General features: G+C 52.9%; 1 protein-coding gene across 2 annotated transcripts in view; it reads right to left on the bottom strand.

Annotated features, from left to right (window-relative positions):
* The window catches only part of DNAH1 (dynein axonemal heavy chain 1), a 64,693-nt gene that overhangs the window by 235 nt on the left and 47,970 nt on the right, over positions 1-16,488 (bottom strand). For both annotated transcript variants that reach the window (XM_077276967.1, XM_077276968.1), the window contains 32 exons: positions 16,257-16,435; positions 15,932-16,162; positions 15,536-15,732; positions 15,313-15,448; positions 15,010-15,218; positions 14,761-14,932; positions 14,495-14,686; positions 13,704-13,814; positions 13,441-13,626; positions 13,092-13,283; positions 12,847-13,014; positions 12,154-12,345; positions 11,245-11,376; positions 11,044-11,169; positions 10,760-10,879; positions 10,515-10,664; positions 9,347-9,507; positions 8,908-9,133; positions 8,625-8,820; positions 8,222-8,373; positions 7,285-7,481; positions 7,047-7,191; positions 6,812-6,970; positions 6,571-6,702; positions 6,330-6,500; positions 5,957-6,136; positions 5,701-5,877; positions 4,705-4,872; positions 4,502-4,632; positions 4,284-4,428; positions 1,455-1,661; positions 72-306 (listed from right to left, as the gene is read on the bottom strand). In XM_077276967.1, the coding sequence (XP_077133082.1) occupies positions 72-306; positions 1,455-1,661; positions 4,284-4,428; positions 4,502-4,632; positions 4,705-4,872; positions 5,701-5,877; positions 5,957-6,136; positions 6,330-6,500; positions 6,571-6,702; positions 6,812-6,970; positions 7,047-7,191; positions 7,285-7,481; positions 8,222-8,373; positions 8,625-8,820; positions 8,908-9,133; positions 9,347-9,507; positions 10,515-10,664; positions 10,760-10,879; positions 11,044-11,169; positions 11,245-11,376; positions 12,154-12,345; positions 12,847-13,014; positions 13,092-13,283; positions 13,441-13,626; positions 13,704-13,814; positions 14,495-14,686; positions 14,761-14,932; positions 15,010-15,218; positions 15,313-15,448; positions 15,536-15,732; positions 15,932-16,162; positions 16,257-16,435 (5,475 nt within the window). The remainder of the gene's footprint in view (positions 1-71; positions 307-1,454; positions 1,662-4,283; positions 4,429-4,501; positions 4,633-4,704; positions 4,873-5,700; positions 5,878-5,956; positions 6,137-6,329; positions 6,501-6,570; positions 6,703-6,811; positions 6,971-7,046; positions 7,192-7,284; positions 7,482-8,221; positions 8,374-8,624; positions 8,821-8,907; positions 9,134-9,346; positions 9,508-10,514; positions 10,665-10,759; positions 10,880-11,043; positions 11,170-11,244; positions 11,377-12,153; positions 12,346-12,846; positions 13,015-13,091; positions 13,284-13,440; positions 13,627-13,703; positions 13,815-14,494; positions 14,687-14,760; positions 14,933-15,009; positions 15,219-15,312; positions 15,449-15,535; positions 15,733-15,931; positions 16,163-16,256; positions 16,436-16,488) is intronic.

Genomic DNA, 16,488 nt, shown 5'->3' with positions numbered 1-16,488 from the left:
GGAAGAAGAAGAATCCGCGATCAGTATGATAGGACGGCCGCCGGCAGCGGACAATCCGACAGCTCCCTCACCTGCCCTGGTCAGCGTCTTGTAAATGGGGCACAGGTACGTCCCGGAGACGGGCGGCCGGCGTTCAGCCACCGGGAGCAGCCAGATGACGGCCATCTCCGTGTAAAGGTCTTTGGGTCTGGACTCTGCCAGCTGCATTGTGGTCTTGTCCCAGCCGGCTCCTTCCAGATATAAACCGTAGATGTAGCATCCCTCCGAGGGGCGCTCTCGCAGCCCTGCCACTGTCTCCCCGAGGACCTGGAGCGCATACAAACAAGCCACAGATCGAAGTGCTAAAATCACATAAATACACCCAGGGGGGCGTCCACCGCGCACAGCATGGCGGAGGGACCGGTGCTCACATAAAGCTCAGATAAATAGTATGTGCACACGGGATGTTTTCACGGCCTCGTCAGGAATCACTTTCTTCAACCACTTCAATTTCCGTGTGATCGTGCCCTCCTATACAGTGCAGGTTCGGGTCCGTGTGATCGTGCTCTCATATACAGTGCAGGTTCGGGTCCGTGTGATCGTACCCTCATATACAGTGCAGGTCCGTGTGATCGTGCCCTCATATACAGTGCAGGTCCGTGTGATCGTGCCCTCATATACAGTGCAGGTCCGTGTGATCGTACCCTCATATACAGTGCAGGTTTGGGTCCGTGTGATCGTGCTCTCATATACAGTGCAGGTTCAGGTCCGTGTGATAGTACCCTCCTATACAGTGCAGGTTCGGGTCCGTGTGATCGTATCCCTCATATACAGTGCAGGTTCAGGGTCCGTGTGATCGTACCCTCCTATACAGTGCAGGTCCGTGTGATCGTACCCTCATATACAGTGCAGGTCCGTGTGATCGTACCCTCATATACAGTGCAGGTTCGGGTCCGTGTGATCGTACCCTCCTATACAGTGCAGGTTCGGGTCCGTGTGATCGTACCCTCCTATACAGTGCAGGTCCGTGTGATCGTACCCTCATATACAGTGCAGGTCCGTGTGATCGTACCCTCATATACAGTGCAGGTTCAGGGTCCGTGTGATCGTACCCTCCTATACAGTGCAGGTCCGTGTGATCGTACCCTCCTATACAGTGCAGGTCCGTGTGATCGTACCCTCATATACAGTGCAGGTTCGGGTCCGTGTGATCGTACCCTCCTATACAGTGCAGGTTCGGGTCCGTGTGATCGTATCCCTCATATACAGTGCAGGTTCAGGGTCCGTGTGATCGTACCCTCCTATACAGTGCAGGTCCGTGTGATCGTACCCTCATATACAGTGCAGGTCCGTGTGATCGTACCCTCATATACAGTGCAGGTCCGTGTGATCGTACCCTCATATACAGTGCAGGTCCGTGTGATCGTACCCTCCTATACAGTGCAGGTGCAGGTAACAGCGGGTGTCAATCTCACCTTAAAATCAAAGGAGATTGTATCAATGGAAATCACATGTTTTCTTGCAAAATTCTGCAAAGTCCCAGTGAGGAACGCCTGCGGGAAAAACAGTCCGCTGATCCAGAAGGTTGCAGGGATCCCGTCTGTGATCCACTTCTGAATGAAATCCATTCTCTGCAGGAGATCTATGACCCAGGAGGCCAGCGGCTTCAGGGATGGATAAGCCTAAAACAAGAGTAGTGTTAAGCTGAGCCGTCTCACACAGAGCGCTATGTTAACATGAGACAAGACACCCGGGGGTGTGGATGTGAGACATGAAGCCTTGGGGGCTGTAGATGTGAGGTGATACCCGGGGGCTGTAGATATGTGAGGTGACTCCCGGGGGCTGTAGATATGTGAGGTGACACCCGGGGGCTGTAGATATGTGAGGTGACACCCGGGGGCTGTAAATGTGAGGTGATACCCGGGGGCTGTAGGTATGTGAGGTGACTCCCGGGGGATGTAGATATGTGAGGTGACACCCGCGGGATGTAGATATGTGAGGTGACTCCCGGGGGATGTAGATATGTGAGGTGACACCCGCGGGATGTAGATATGTGAGGTGACTCCCGGGGGCTGTAGATATGTGAGGTGACACCCGCGGGATGTAGATATGTGAGGTGACCCCCGGGCGCTGTAGATGTGTGAGGTGACCCCCGGGGGCTGTAGATATGTGAGGTGACTCCCGGGAGCTGTAGATATGTGAGGTGACGCCCCGGAGGCTGTAGATATGTGAGGTGACTCCCGGGGGCTGTAGATATGTGAGGTGACTCCCGGGGGCTGTAGATATGTGAGGTGACTCCCGGGGGCTGTAGATATGTGAGGTGACTCCCGGGGGCTGTAGATATGTGAGGTGACTCCCGGGGGCTGTAGATATGTGAGGTGACACCCGGGGGCTGTAGATATGTGAGGTGACTCCCGGGGACTGTAGATATGTGAGGTGACTCCCGGGTGATGTAGATATGTGAGGTGACTCCCGGGGGCTGTAGATATGTGAAGTGACTCCCGGGGGCTGTAGATATGTGAGGTGACACCCGGGGGCTGTAGATATGTGAGGTGACACCCGGGGGCTGTAGATATGTGAGGTGACTCCCGGGGGCTGTAGATATGTGAGGTGACTCCCGGGAGCTGTAGATATGTGAGGCGATCCCTGGGGGCTGTAGATATGTGAGGTGACTCCCGGGGTCTGTAGATATGTGAGGCGACCCCTGGGGTCTGTAGATATGTGAGGTGACTCCCGGGGGCTGTAGATATGTGAGGTGACCCCCAGGGGCTGTAGATATGTGAGGTGACTCCCGGGGGCTGTAGATATGTGAGGTGACCCCTGGGGGCTGTAGATATGTGAGGTGACTCCCGGGGTCTGTAGATATGTGAGGTGACTCCCGGGGGCTGTAGATATGTGAGGTGATACCCGGGGGCTGTAGATATGTGAGGTGACTCCCGGGGGCTGTAGATATGTGAAGTGACTCCCGGGGGCTGTAGATATGTGAGGTGACTCCCGGGGGCTGTAGATATGTGAGGTGACTCCCGGGGGCTGTAGATATGTGAGGTGACTCCCGGGGACTGTAGATATGTGAGGTGACACCCGGGGGCTGTAGATATGTGAGGTGACCCCCCGGGGGCTGTAGATATGTGAGGTGACTCCCGGGGACTGTAGATATGTGAGGTGACTCCCGGGGGCTGTAGATATGTGAGGTGACTCCCGGGAGCTGTAGATATGTGAGGTGACCCCCCGGGGGCTGTAGATATGTGAGGTGACTCCCGGGTGATGTAGATATGTGAGGTGACTCCCGGGTGATGTAGATATGTGAGGTGACTTCGGGGGCTGTAGATTTGTGAGGTGACGCCCGGGGGCTGTAGATACGTGAGGTGACTCCCGGGAGCTGTAGATATGTGAGGTGACCCCTGGGGGCTGTAGATATGTGAGGTGACTCCCGGGGGCTGTAGATATGTGAGGTGACCCCCGGGGGCTGTAGATATGTGAGGTGACTCCCGGGGGCTGTAGATATGTGAAGTGACTCCCGGGGGCTGTAGATATGTGAGGTGACTCCCGGGGGCTGTAGATATGTGAGGTGACTCCCGGGGGCTGTAGATATGTGAGGTGACACCCGGGGGCTGTAGATATGTGAGGTGACTCCCGGGGACTGTAGATATGTGAGGTGACACCCGGGGGCTGTAGATATGTGAGGTGACCCCCCGGGGGCTGTAGATATGTGAGGTGACTCCCGGGGACTGTAGATATGTGAGGTGACTCCCGGGGGCTGTAGATATGTGAGGTGACTCCCGGGGACTGTAGATATGTGAGGTGACTCCCGGGGGCCGTAGATATGTGAGGTGACCCCCGGGGGCCGTAGATATGTGAGGTGACTCCCGGGGGATGTAGATATGTGAGGTGACTCCCAGGGACTGTAGATATGTGAGGTGACTCCCGGGGGCCGTAGATATGTGAGGTGACCCCCGGGGGCCGTAGATATGTGAGGTGACTCCCGGGGGATGTAGATATGTGAGGTGACTCCCAGGGGCTGTAGATATGTGAGGTGACTCCCGGGAGCTGTAGATATGTGAGGTGACCCCTGGGGGCTGTAGATATGTGAGGTGACTCCCGGGGACTGTAGATATGTGAGGTGACTCCCGGGAGCTGTAGATATGTGAGGTGACCCCCGGGGGCTGTAGATATGTGAGGTGACCCCCGGGGGCTGTAGATATGTGAGGTGACCCCCGGGGGCTGTAGATATGTGAGGTGACCCCCGGGGGCTGTAGATATGTGAGGTGACCCCCGGGGGCTGTAGGTAGGAGTCGGACACTCACCTTCGCTCTCCAGAGTTCTGGCACTGCGTTATTGTACAGACTGTTTGCCATCAGCTCCAGCTGTGAGGACATCACCACTTGGCCCTTCATGGCCTTCAGCAGATCTCTCAGTGTCTGGAAGAGGGTGCCGAGGAGCCGGTTGTACCTGAGGGGACAGGAGCCAGTGACGTATCTGCATTGTTCCACCGCAGGGGTCTCGCCGCTCGCCCGGCCCTCACCGTATGACTTCTTGCACCAGTACGGTGTTCATGGACTCCTGGTACAGGACCGGGTACTTGGCCATCACGTCCGGCACCGAGATGAGCTGAGGAATCTTCTTCAGAATCCCTTCAGCGATTTCTTCCACCATCTACAGAGACGAGCAGTAATATTAACCCTCCGTCCCGTAAGTCCCCCTGTGCATGACTGTGGTGGTACTCGCCTCATCGCGGCTGCCCCCTGTACTCTGTGTCCGCGGCTGCAGCGTCACCAGAGATCCTAAGAGGGAGAAGCTTTCATTCTGCGCAAAGGTGATGTTTGCGTTTTCATGGAGCCCAAACAATTCCGTCATGTCATTGAGAGGAAGAGAGCGGATGTACTGCAGGTAACCCTGAGAGCGGAGGAAGAAGAGGAGGAAGAAGAGGAGGAAGAAGAGGGTCACCATGTAAAAGCACAGACCGCTCTACAGCGCACCGCCAGGCCGACACCTAATGTACAGCACCGTCCCTGCTCCCCGCACGGTCCTGGATGTGGACTGCTGCATACAAAGCCTTCACGGCAGTTCTGCATCAACCCCGCGGCGTCCTGGAGTTCCCCTTTAAGGATATGGATCTTCAGGGACAGTTATTTTACTTAAATACGTGCATTTTGTATTGTTGCACATTTTGGATTTTACAGGTTATTTACCTGCATATTGGTAGCTGCAGAATGAGTTACCAGAGAATATGTCAGTGAGCTCGGTCAGCGTTCGTAACTCTTATCTGACTTGCGCTGAACTCCTATGTGCTGATTTATAACCAGGGACCACATCAAAGTTGAGCTGATCATTCGTGTGGTCGTAAATCAGCAGAGAGGAGAATCGAGGAATACGTAACAGTGTCACCATCTCCCTATCCGGATGAGCTCACTGACTGATTCTCATTGAACTCGTCCTGCAGCCAGTAATATGCAGGGAACCAAACAGCCTGTAAAATCCAAAGTGTGCAAAATTGTTAATGAAACTGAAATCCATATGTTCTAAAACTGGTCCCTGACGGCGGCCGTATCCTCTCAGGGTTAATATGAATCGTGTTCTGAAATCTGGCCATGTCAGTGATCGGAGTATCTGCACAGACGCAGCATCAGCAGAGCACAGGAGTATATGGCGCAGGCGGTATGGATGGGTCACATGTATCTACGTATGGCGGCATCGATGCAAACAAGCAGGACGGATCCTCACGTTCAGGTCGTAGGCCGGGCTTATCTGACCATACACCCCGGACTCGGAGAACTTGTGCCCGTCTTCTAGAACCGGGGGCTGGTAGAAGTCCTGCAGGATGTTCAGGAGGCAGCGTCTGTCCCAGTCGTCGGTGACGCGGCCGCCGTAGTTGATCTCCCCGGCCGTGTAACGCAGGACCTGCCGGAGGAGCACAGATGTCACCTGCGTTCCTGGGTCTGTGCTGCCGCTTACAGGCAATGGCCCCGCAGAGCCGCACCTTGTAGGGGACGTCGGTGTATTCCTCCAGGAACATGCGCAGCTGAGAAATGCAAATTCGGAGATCTCCGTCTGTGAATTCATAGGGGATATTAAAGCCCAATGGTCCAAACTTTCGCCTTTCGAGGATGCTCCCATGGAAGAGGCAGAGAGACAGCAGCAGCGCCTTGAATTCAGGAGCCTGAGGAGAGAAACGGGTGCAGAAAATGAGATGGAAGTTCATTTAGAGACTTGTCCTATGGAAGAGGCGGTAAAAATCATCCTGGAAGCTCCGACATCCCCGATAGCGCAGACAGAACTTACGGCAGATCCTGGTAAAGCCTGGGACTCACCGGACACATACGGGGGCACTCGGCGTGGCGGACGATACCCACCTTCCTGCACTCGCTGAGCTCCGCGTCGCTCAGACTCAGGTAGGTGCGCAGGAGATTTGCTTTCACGCCGCGCGGAGGCTCAATGGTGAGTTTAGAGCCGTTCTGCAGGATGGATACTGGGAACTGGTTACTGGGCATACTGGTAAGCCAAAGCCTAAAGTCCCGGTGAACCTAAAGGAACAAGCAGCCATGACACAGGGGCATCACAGAATGTGGGCGATGAGCTGGGGCAAGTACCCACCTTATCTGGGTCTATACTCTCTATTAGTCTTTCTAACGAGGGCATCCAACTCGGGGCAAGGTGGCAATTTTGGAAAAACACCCACTTTCCGCGTTCCATAGCGTTACGCATCATGGCTTCAGCCCGAGGACCCTGTAGATAGAACAATTGGAATCTCCAGGAATGAAAATGGAGCTGACGGGAGCCCGGACCCCCAGGAAGGTGTGGTGGCAGGGTGGGTGTCTGTGAGGAGGGTACACACCTGACCCTGACCCAGTGATATCGCAGTTAGCTTCTTGGAAAATCTCATCTCCTCTGCAAATTTGTAGAGATCGGCGGCCGGGTCGGTGCCGGGCGATAAGATGAAAATCAGCGGAGTCACCGGAGATGACTGGCGGTACACGGCTCCCAGGTCCGAAGTCTGGAATCAAGCATGAAAATGACAAATCCAGTGCTGGGCAACGCTACATCCCCCGGGGCCGGCCGACTCCACTCACCTGGGGCTCAATGAAGCGCTGGCCCAGCTGCTGGCAGACGTAGTCCTGCATGGCGTTGGTCAATTTGTCGCCCCGTAGACATCGCAGAATCAGCAGCTTTTGGAAGGAATCTAATTTCTGGTCCAATTCACCAGGAAGACCTTCCCTGAAAATCAGTAGAGTGCAGGTCATGGGCCGGGCAGGGCATATTACCACCATGGACGCCGGCGGTCACACACAGGATGGCGGTCGTGCTCACCTCTGCGGCTCGGCGCTGTCACAGATCCGTCTGTATTCCTCACGGTGGAGAAGGATTTGCTCCTTGATGCTACTGAAGTTGCTGAGCGTGCTCAAGGCCTGGATGTCCCGCCACGCTCGCTCGGACAGCCATTCCGCACACTGGTTGTCAGCCAGCGTGGGCGCCGTGCCGCCGGACAGCAAGAAGCGCCATTCTTCCTGTATGCATAAAAGTAGGATCAGTGGTTACAGGTGATGACTCCTCTATGGGCCCTGGAAAGACCACTGACATGCCCACTTATGTCCCCTGTCCCCATAGTGGCTGGCGCACGTTCATCAGGGGCACAATCAATCAATTATCTCCCACGAGCACTGATGTGACTAAGGCTTTGATTTGCGAGGTGCAGCAATGGCGACTTATACCTCCAGTGCTCGAGCTCTGTGCCGACAGCCCAAGGATTTCTCTCTGCCAGGTCCCCTTACTCTACAGCGCCCTGACACCGAGGGTGACGCCCTGACACCGAGGGTGGCACCCTGACACCGAGGATAACGCCCTGACATCGAGGATGGCGCCCTGACATCCACTATGGTGCCATGATGCTGAGGATGACGCCCTGACATCCACTATGGTGCCGTGATGCTGAGGATAACGCCCTGACATCGAGGATGGCGCCCTGACATCCACTATGGTGCCGTGATGCTGAGGATGGCGCCCTGACATCCACTATGGTGCCGTGATGCTGAGGATGACGCCCTGACATCGAGGATGGCGCCCTGACATCCACTATGGTGCCATGATGCTGAGGATGACGCCCTGACATCGAGGATGGCGCCCTGACATCCACTATGGTGCCGTGATGCTGAGGATGGCGCCCTGACATCCACTATGGTGCCGTGATGCTGAGGATGACGCCCTGACATGCATGAGGGTGCCCTGACATCCACGATGGCGACCTTACCATATTGATGAGCCCTTCGTTCATGAGGATCCGCACGCACAGCAGGAAGGAGAACATCAGCTTGTGCTTTTCGAAGAGACTGCGACAGACGTTGCTGTAGAGACTGAAGGTGAAGAACGTGTTGATGTTGTCGATTCTTTTCTCCACCGTTTCTGAAGGAGAAAATGACGATTATGGGTCGTCTGGATCCACTGATAACATGCAGAGCGTGCACAGCGTGACTAGGATGCCGCATGGTGACTGGTTCCTGAAGGCCGGCACGGGCAGAAGGTACCCGGGGACTTTGCAGCCATTGAACAGGCGCAGCAGATCTGAGCCATGCAGCCATGATCACCATAACGGCTCGGTAATCAGGTCCAGTTGTTAGTGAGAGGGGATGAAGACACAGATTTCGGAGGATTACCTGCTCTCTCAGAATTGGCGATAGCAGCAGAGAAGATCCCCAGGAACCACTCCAGCGAGTACTGATACATGGGGTCCACATTGGACAGATCCGAGACACAGAAGAACAGGATCTGCGTCCTCACGGCTACGGGCACGTACTGCCGCCGCGTGATGTCGATGTCTCTTTCTGTCTGCTCCGCCACCTGTACTTTTGCCTGTGTGGAATAGAAGAAATTCACAGAAAAAGTAATCGAATGATGTCTGGTGATGAGCGTGATCCCAGCGATCTGCTGATCACTCACCTTGATCTCTCCAGCTTTCACTTTCGAGGCCTCCAGCACTTTGATCAGATCCACATCATCCACTGGGTTTCCTTGCGAGGAGCTGAGACGCATCAGGATCTGGTCCTCAATTTCCTTCAGTTCCTGACGCATTTTAGCATTAGACAGAATTAACTGATTCTTGGCTTCTTCCAAATCTGGACGTTCTTCGGCCACAACCTGTCCGAGGAGCTGGTCCTCCAGGCCACTAGTGGGAGATTACCAGGGATGGAGTTAGGAGAGCAGAGACTCGATCAGTGATCACACACCAGTCAGACATGTCTATAGGAATCCCTCCATATGTCTAGCAGCCAGGCTGATGGGCGAGAGCCCACCGCTGCTGGCAGTCGCACACAGGGCACTGTTGATGGCGGCACATTTTCCACCCGTCCGTACAGATATTTTAGCAAACGCTCTTTACCTGGGAGAAAGCGTGAAGTTGATGAGCGTGACTTTGGTGCAGATTTCTGGGGGATAATGGGGGTTTGGCAGTTTGGTTGTGATGTACATCCTGAAGTCCTCATGATATGGGATGACGGCATCGCCCAGGCGTAGGACGGTGCTCCCCTGCTGCTTGTACGTCTGCGATGTGGAGGGAGGATCAGAAGATGAACGGGCGGCAGCCACAGATCAGACACGTCAGGCCATCTTTAATGTTACGATAATAGAAGGGACGACAATCGGAACGAGCGCTAGTAGGAACCCTCGTCCCGGCAGCTATGTTCGTCGAGTGTGATGATGTTTGTGCATCGTTGTCAGCAGCACATTATCCGGTGGAAGCGGAATGTGCTGCCGAGGAAATTCATTGCCTGTATATATTACATGGGCCATTAAATGACCAGCTGGCATTAAGCTGTCAGTCACTGAGCGGCTGCAGTCAAGAAGGAGGAGGAAGAGAAGCAGGAAGGAGGAGGAGGAGGATGAGACGCACGCGGTGTGCAAGATTGCTGGACCTCAATGAACATGTTAGATACTGTCTTACTCCAACCCTTGCATGATATAAGTTACATATATACGTTACACCTATTCATAGCATCAATAAATTACACCAATATATATTACGTCGATACATTATACCGATACGTTACGTCAATACATTACACCAATGTTACGCCAATATGTTATGTTGATACACTACATCGATACATTATACGATATTTTACGCCAATACATTACACCCATATGTCACGCCGATATGTTACGTCCATATGTTACACCTGTATGTTACACTGGTACGTTACACCTATATGTCACGCCGTTACATTATGACGATGCATTAAGCCGATACGTTACGTCGATACATTACACTGATGCTACACCAATAAGTCATGTTGATACATTACACCGATACATTATACGATATGTTACGCCGATACATTACACCCATGTGTCACGCCGATATGTTACACCTGTATGTTACACTGGTACGTTACACTTACGTCACGCCATTACATTATGACGATGCATTAAGCCGATACGTTACGCTGTTTTGCACCTTTTCCTGTAAAATCCCTGCTTCATGTGTACTACGCAGTGTACAGCAGAGATTTTGGCACCACCTTTTCTCGGTGACTCCCCCCGCGGGTCACCTGTTTGAGCAGCACAGGCTCCAGCGCAGGATCCAGCTCTTCTCCTACATTCTCCAGCAGGAACGGCTTCCCGAAGCGGATGGCATTTTCCAAGCTGCGCAGGAAGTCGCGGTCGCTGAGCTTCACCACGTCCAGGCCGTGGTCTTTCTCCTGGGGAGAGGTAACGGTGAGATGGATATATCCGTACCACGCGCTGTGGATTAGGATCACTGACTGGTTTCCACCTTCACCTTGGGACAACTCACCAAGTTCTTGATCCACCGGTTGGCCTGACCTTGGGGGTCGATGAAATGAGACCAGCGCTGGGAATACTGAGTTATCACTCCGTTCTCCACCGACAGCGCGTCGTTCGGGAGTCCTGCAATCTGCAATAGGTGGATTTACAGTGATGTGATAACACAGAAGCAACTTCCGTTCTGACATGGAGCAAATAAAGCACAAAATGAGGCATCCAGTGGCCTCCGCAGCCATCGGCCGGGTCAGAAAGGTCAGGAAACATCGGAGCACCATTGTTCACATCACATCTCACCTGCCAGGAGCGGATTTTCACAGGGTCCCCAAGTGTCACGATGAGCGATGGCTCCTGCGTGCACGGCACCTCCAGATCCCTCAGCTTCTTAGTCCACTGCTCAAACAGAGTGGTCCGGTATTGTCCCTGGGGGGCCGCAGGACATTAATCAATGAGGTGCAAAGTATGAGAGACAACAGTAAGATCAAACCAGATCCTCACCGTGAATGGTCCTAGATAAGCCAGGAAGCCGGCGCAGAGCAGCAGATCCCCCGTAACATTCACCAGCAGCTTCTCCAGATTTAGGACCGTATCCTGCCAGCGCTGCCGCTCGTCAGCCAGGCCAGTGATCAACTACGAGAAAGGAGACCGTCAGATGGATACGAGATGGAATCAACTATGAGAAAGGAAAATGTCAGATGGATGAGAGATGGGATCAACTACGAGAAGGTAAACACTCAGATGGATGAGAGATGGGATCAACTACAAGAAAGGAAACCGTCAGATGGATGAGAGATGGGATCAACTACAAGAAAGGAGACCGTCAGATGGATGCGAGATGGAATCAACTATGAGAAAGGAAAACATCAGATGGATGAGAGATGGGATCAACAACAAGAAAGGAGACCGTCAGATGGATATGAGATGGGATCAACTACGAAAAAGGAGACCGTCAGACGGATCAGAGATGGGATCAACTATGAGAAAGGAAAACATCAGATGGATGAGAGATGGGATCAACTACGAGAAGGTAAACACTCAGATGGATGAGAGATGGGATCAACTACAAGAAAGGAGACCGTCGGATGAGAGATGGGATCAACTACAAGAAAGGAGACCGTCAGATGGATGCGAGATGGAATCAACTATGAGAAAGGAGACCGTCAGACGGATCAGAGATGGGATCAACTATGAGAAAGGAAAACATCAGATGGATGAGAGATGAGATCAACAACAAGAAAGGAGACCGTCAGATGGATATGAGATGGGATCAACTACGAAAATGGAGACCGTCAGATGGATGCGAGATGGGATCAACTACGAGAAGGGAAACAGTCAGATGGATGAAGGATGGCGATCATGGCCCTGAACGAGGCACATGTACGTGGTGGGAGCACTGGTGTCATCTACCTTATCAGCGCGGATCAGCTTCTGTTCACACTGGTCACATTTCTGTTCCAGCTCTTCCTTCTTGGACACGCAGTCCCGGTACTTTGCCTGTAACGTTGCGATCCCCTCCTCCACCTCGTTCAGTCGAGCTTTGGCTTCATCCAGGATTTTCTGGGTCTCGGCTAAATCTTCCTGAGCTTCTTTTAGCGCTTGCTGCAGAAAACAGTCACATATGTGGTAATGCGTCCAAGTGACAGAAATTACCGTCAGGTGCTGTGAACATGATCAGGGGATCACAAAAAGACGGCTGCCATTTGGACAGTTCCCCAGCTCCCTCTGTGAACCTGTTTCAGCTGTTACTGCAGAGAATCCTTCCAATGCTGCAGATTATGTGCCTGTCCACATGGGTGGGAAAGGCTGCAGATACTCTGTGTGGATCTGAGCATGGAAAATCCACAGCAGAATTCGGGATTAACAGACCTTATCCAATATCTCGGCAATGATCTGCGGTGCAGCCATCGTTTCTGCAGATTTCCCACCTTTCAATGTAGAGAAGAGCGATTGTTCAGCCGGAGAATTAGTATCAGACTTTACTGTCCCGTGGGGATTTACCTTTAATCTCCACAGATGGAAAGGATTCCTGACAGTAAGAGCAGGCCAATCACCCCCATACACAGAATAAGGCTTGTACCGACCGTGGCTCCTCGTACTCACTCTTTTGGGCTCCACGCCTTTTGCCACAAAGTGATATTTATGCATGGCCCGCACCCACTGGCAGATGGAGGTACAGGCCTTTGACACCCTGGCGATGGCCTCCGGCTGAAACTCTTCATTATCGATGTACGGCTGTATGGCTTTGATAACGGTGTCTGGGATATTATCCTGAGGACAGACGAGCAGCCGTGAGATCAGGAATTCTGCTCTTCGCCCTTTTGGGTGAACGTGTGACTGATTATTACCTTGTCAAACTTGAACAGACCCTCCAGAAACTTTCCGGGGTCTTGCAGAAGACCTTTCCCCGGCTCCCAGTAGTCGTCTACTCTGCTACCAGGTTTCTCTCCGGCCACTTTCTTCGGTCTGACGCCTTTCATTATGCAGACGGCTTCAATCACGAGTTTTACTCCCACTGGGGGGCGCTGCATGGCCCGGACCTGATGGTGGAGGGTCCCACATACAGATTTAGTGCCTGGAACGATGCATTTCTGCACTTTGCTGCTTTGTGCCATTACATTGCGACTTGTCATCACGCTCGTGTGCCGCCTCATCTGCCCCGGAGACGGGCGCACACGACCAGCGCGCTTCACCCACCTCGGTGACATCATTCTTATTAAGAGACTTCAGGCTGGCGAGAGCGGCGTCCAGGGCCGGCAGAGCCTCGTCCAGGTCCTTCTGGGCATCGTCTGCAATCTCCTGGGCTTTGCCGGCCTTCTCTGTAGCCTTGGCTTCCTCCACCTGCACCGAGGTCCTGGTGGCTTCCGCTACTACAGTGTCTTCCTGGAAGAAAATTCCTGATTTTAGTGAGATGGAAGCAAAAATATAAAAATGCTTCAAGAAACAAGAGATTGTTTTACCTGGATTTTCTGCATAGTGGTGACAGTGTCTTGTGCCGCCTCCTCCAGCAATGGCCGCATCGTCTCCAATTCCTCTTGCATCTTGGCTACATCCTCGGCCGTGTGAAGGAGCTGAGAAAATCGGAGCAAGAATGAGAAGACAAGTCAGCCTGCTCCATGACTCGGACGGAGCAGTGATCCAGCGAGCCCTGGATGTAGACAATGTCACGATTGTCATGTCAGGTGTGTGAGCGCAGAATGGCCAAAAACAGAGCGGGGAGGTGCGGACCGAGGCATCCGAATCCCTCCATATTGGAAGACTATAGTCCTGTGTCACCAATGGCATCTAGAGAACGAGCGGGAAAGCCCCTCCGTCTGGAGACCACCATCTGGCAGAAGCAGTCTTATGGGACATCATGTAATGTATCTTTCTTCCAGAAGCCATAAAGCAACCTACGATAAGCAGTGACCCCATAACTCAACGCATCACCGATTATTGAGCCTTGCAACAAGAGGCAAGACCCCGTGAGAGCTGTCTGTAGATGGGGGTCTTCTTTATCCTCAGCTTGTTGCAAGAGGAATTAGGGGAGTTTTATCCCCAATAGAGACGGGTTTATTTCTAATGGAGGAGACCTCATCGTCATCCATAAATGTTGGAGACAAGTCCCCACATGTGGCCGATATAAAATCTTAAACCGATGAGGTGCAGTATTGGGAATAAAAATATAGAGATCATGGAGGAATGAAAAGAAATAGATGGAAGCAGACAGTGACCCCTGTAGATCCGTCATGTGTGGGACCCTCGTCCTCACCTTATCTAGCCCGCTCTTCATCCTTTCCTTGGCCGTCTTGATCTCCATCAGTTTCTTGCCGATCAGACTGGAATATATACCCAGCAGCTCCAGGTAACTCTTGGGTGTGATGTAATTATGCCGGGAGAGCTCCGCCAGGTATTGCTTGGACTTGACAGCCACGGACTGATGCATCTCCACACACATCTGGATCTGCAGTCGGAGGATGCACAGGATTATGGACGGCGGCTACAAGATGAAGGGAATGTCTGGTGTCTCCAACCTACCATGCCTTGGACCACGGAGTCTCTGGACTCCAGCTCTGGAATATCCATCAGGAATGAAGAGGCCACTGACTGCAAAGCTTCTGCCGGCCATTCGTCAAACCAATCAATGGTGCAGCAGGTCACTAAGGATGGGAACTGCCTCAGACGGGAGCGGAAGACCTCCCCTATCGGACTGTGAGAGAGGAGCGATGATGAGGCATCCCCCAATGCTCATGTCGCTCTGGTACGGGAAGTGTCCGGGACACATACCTCATGCAGAGCACCGTGTGGATGTTGCCCCTCACCCGTCGTGTGTAGGCCGCCATTAGATTGGCTTTGGTTGGCTGCTGCCCCATGTCTTGTACCACAGGCTTCATGACCGAGACAATCTGATCCTGCTCCTCGGGTCCATACAGGTTCGGGACGTCCCCTGAATTCAGGATGTTGTTAATGTCTTCAAGGAAAGACTCGTTCTTGATCTTAAAGAGAGAAGATTATTTGAAGAAGAAAATATTGGAAAACTGCAGCGAAATAAATCTCAAAACCACATTGAAAAGATGGTGACGGCCCAACCTGGGTGTCAGTGAAGAGGAAAGTGATGGGAGTGTTCTGCAGCCCGGCTTTCAGCAGAATCCCCTTTATATCTTCTCTCCACTCCGGAATGCCATAGTTTTTGGACAATTCGATCTGGAAACATTCATATTCCGCCCTGGAAAGATATCGGGTCAGACAGAGGTAAATCGTCAGGATAAGATGGTGTCGATAAACCAGGACGGAGTTCTCGGAGGGTCCTTACATGTGACTGGCCAGCCTGGTCAGGGACTGTCTCCCACTTCCCCCAACGCCGAGCAGCAGGGCGTTGCCGAGTGGTTGGCGCAGGACACGACTGATCCGGCAAATGTGCTGAATGGCGTCCAGGAAAAGCACCAGCTTCATCTTTGCTGTGTTGATCTGATTATAATCTTCCATGTAATCCGCCAGGACATGAAGGAGCTGATGGGAAACACAGAGCTGAATACTCGGGAACAGAGACGTTAAAGGTGGGCAACGCTACAGGCAAATGGGGGGCCGTGATCTTCTAAAACAAGAATTGAAGGATGCGAATCCTCGGCTCTGGAAAAGTTGCTTTCTACAAAATATGGTGGCAGAGCACAGACAATCCCCATTTTATGGCTAGGAGCCTTTTTCCTACCTTTTCCCGGTCCTCAATGAGCTGATAATATTTGGAGTCCGTTCCAGAGGTCATGAAGTCCCCGAACAGCACCGGCTGCTGCGGTATCACCTCCTCGAAGGTGGCCCCAAATTCCTGCATCCTTCCCTTCATGAGGTCATCAAACCATCTCCGGTCCTCATCGTTCACCAGCCGGTCCTGGAAGACCCGGCACGATTCATGGTACCACAACTTCAGCAGGCAGATCTGGTCCTACGAAAGAGAACAGAGGGAGACGAATTAATGACCTTCAGTACCACGAACAATGGTTGAATCGCCCTTGTGGTACCTTCCCACGGATGCTCACCTCCATTTTTGCTGGTTCAGCCATCAATATGCCTTGGAAAACCTTGGACAGGTCGCGTAGGTTGAAGGTGTAGTGCGACTTTGCGGGGGTGGGGAGCAGCTGTGATGTGATTGTGTTGTACACTTTAATGGTCGCCTCCACCAGCTGCTCCGAGAGATGCCGGACCGCCGGGGCCCCCGCTGCAAGAACAGAAAGAAAGACAAATGATACAGATGAAGGTTCCTGAGAGATT

This window comes from Ranitomeya variabilis, chromosome 8 (genome assembly GCF_051348905.1).
Source record: "Ranitomeya variabilis isolate aRanVar5 chromosome 8, aRanVar5.hap1, whole genome shotgun sequence".
Taxonomy (NCBI): domain Eukaryota; kingdom Metazoa; phylum Chordata; class Amphibia; order Anura; family Dendrobatidae; genus Ranitomeya; species Ranitomeya variabilis.
Note: the sequence above shows the minus strand (reverse complement) of the source record. Positions and strands in the feature narration are given on the sequence as shown.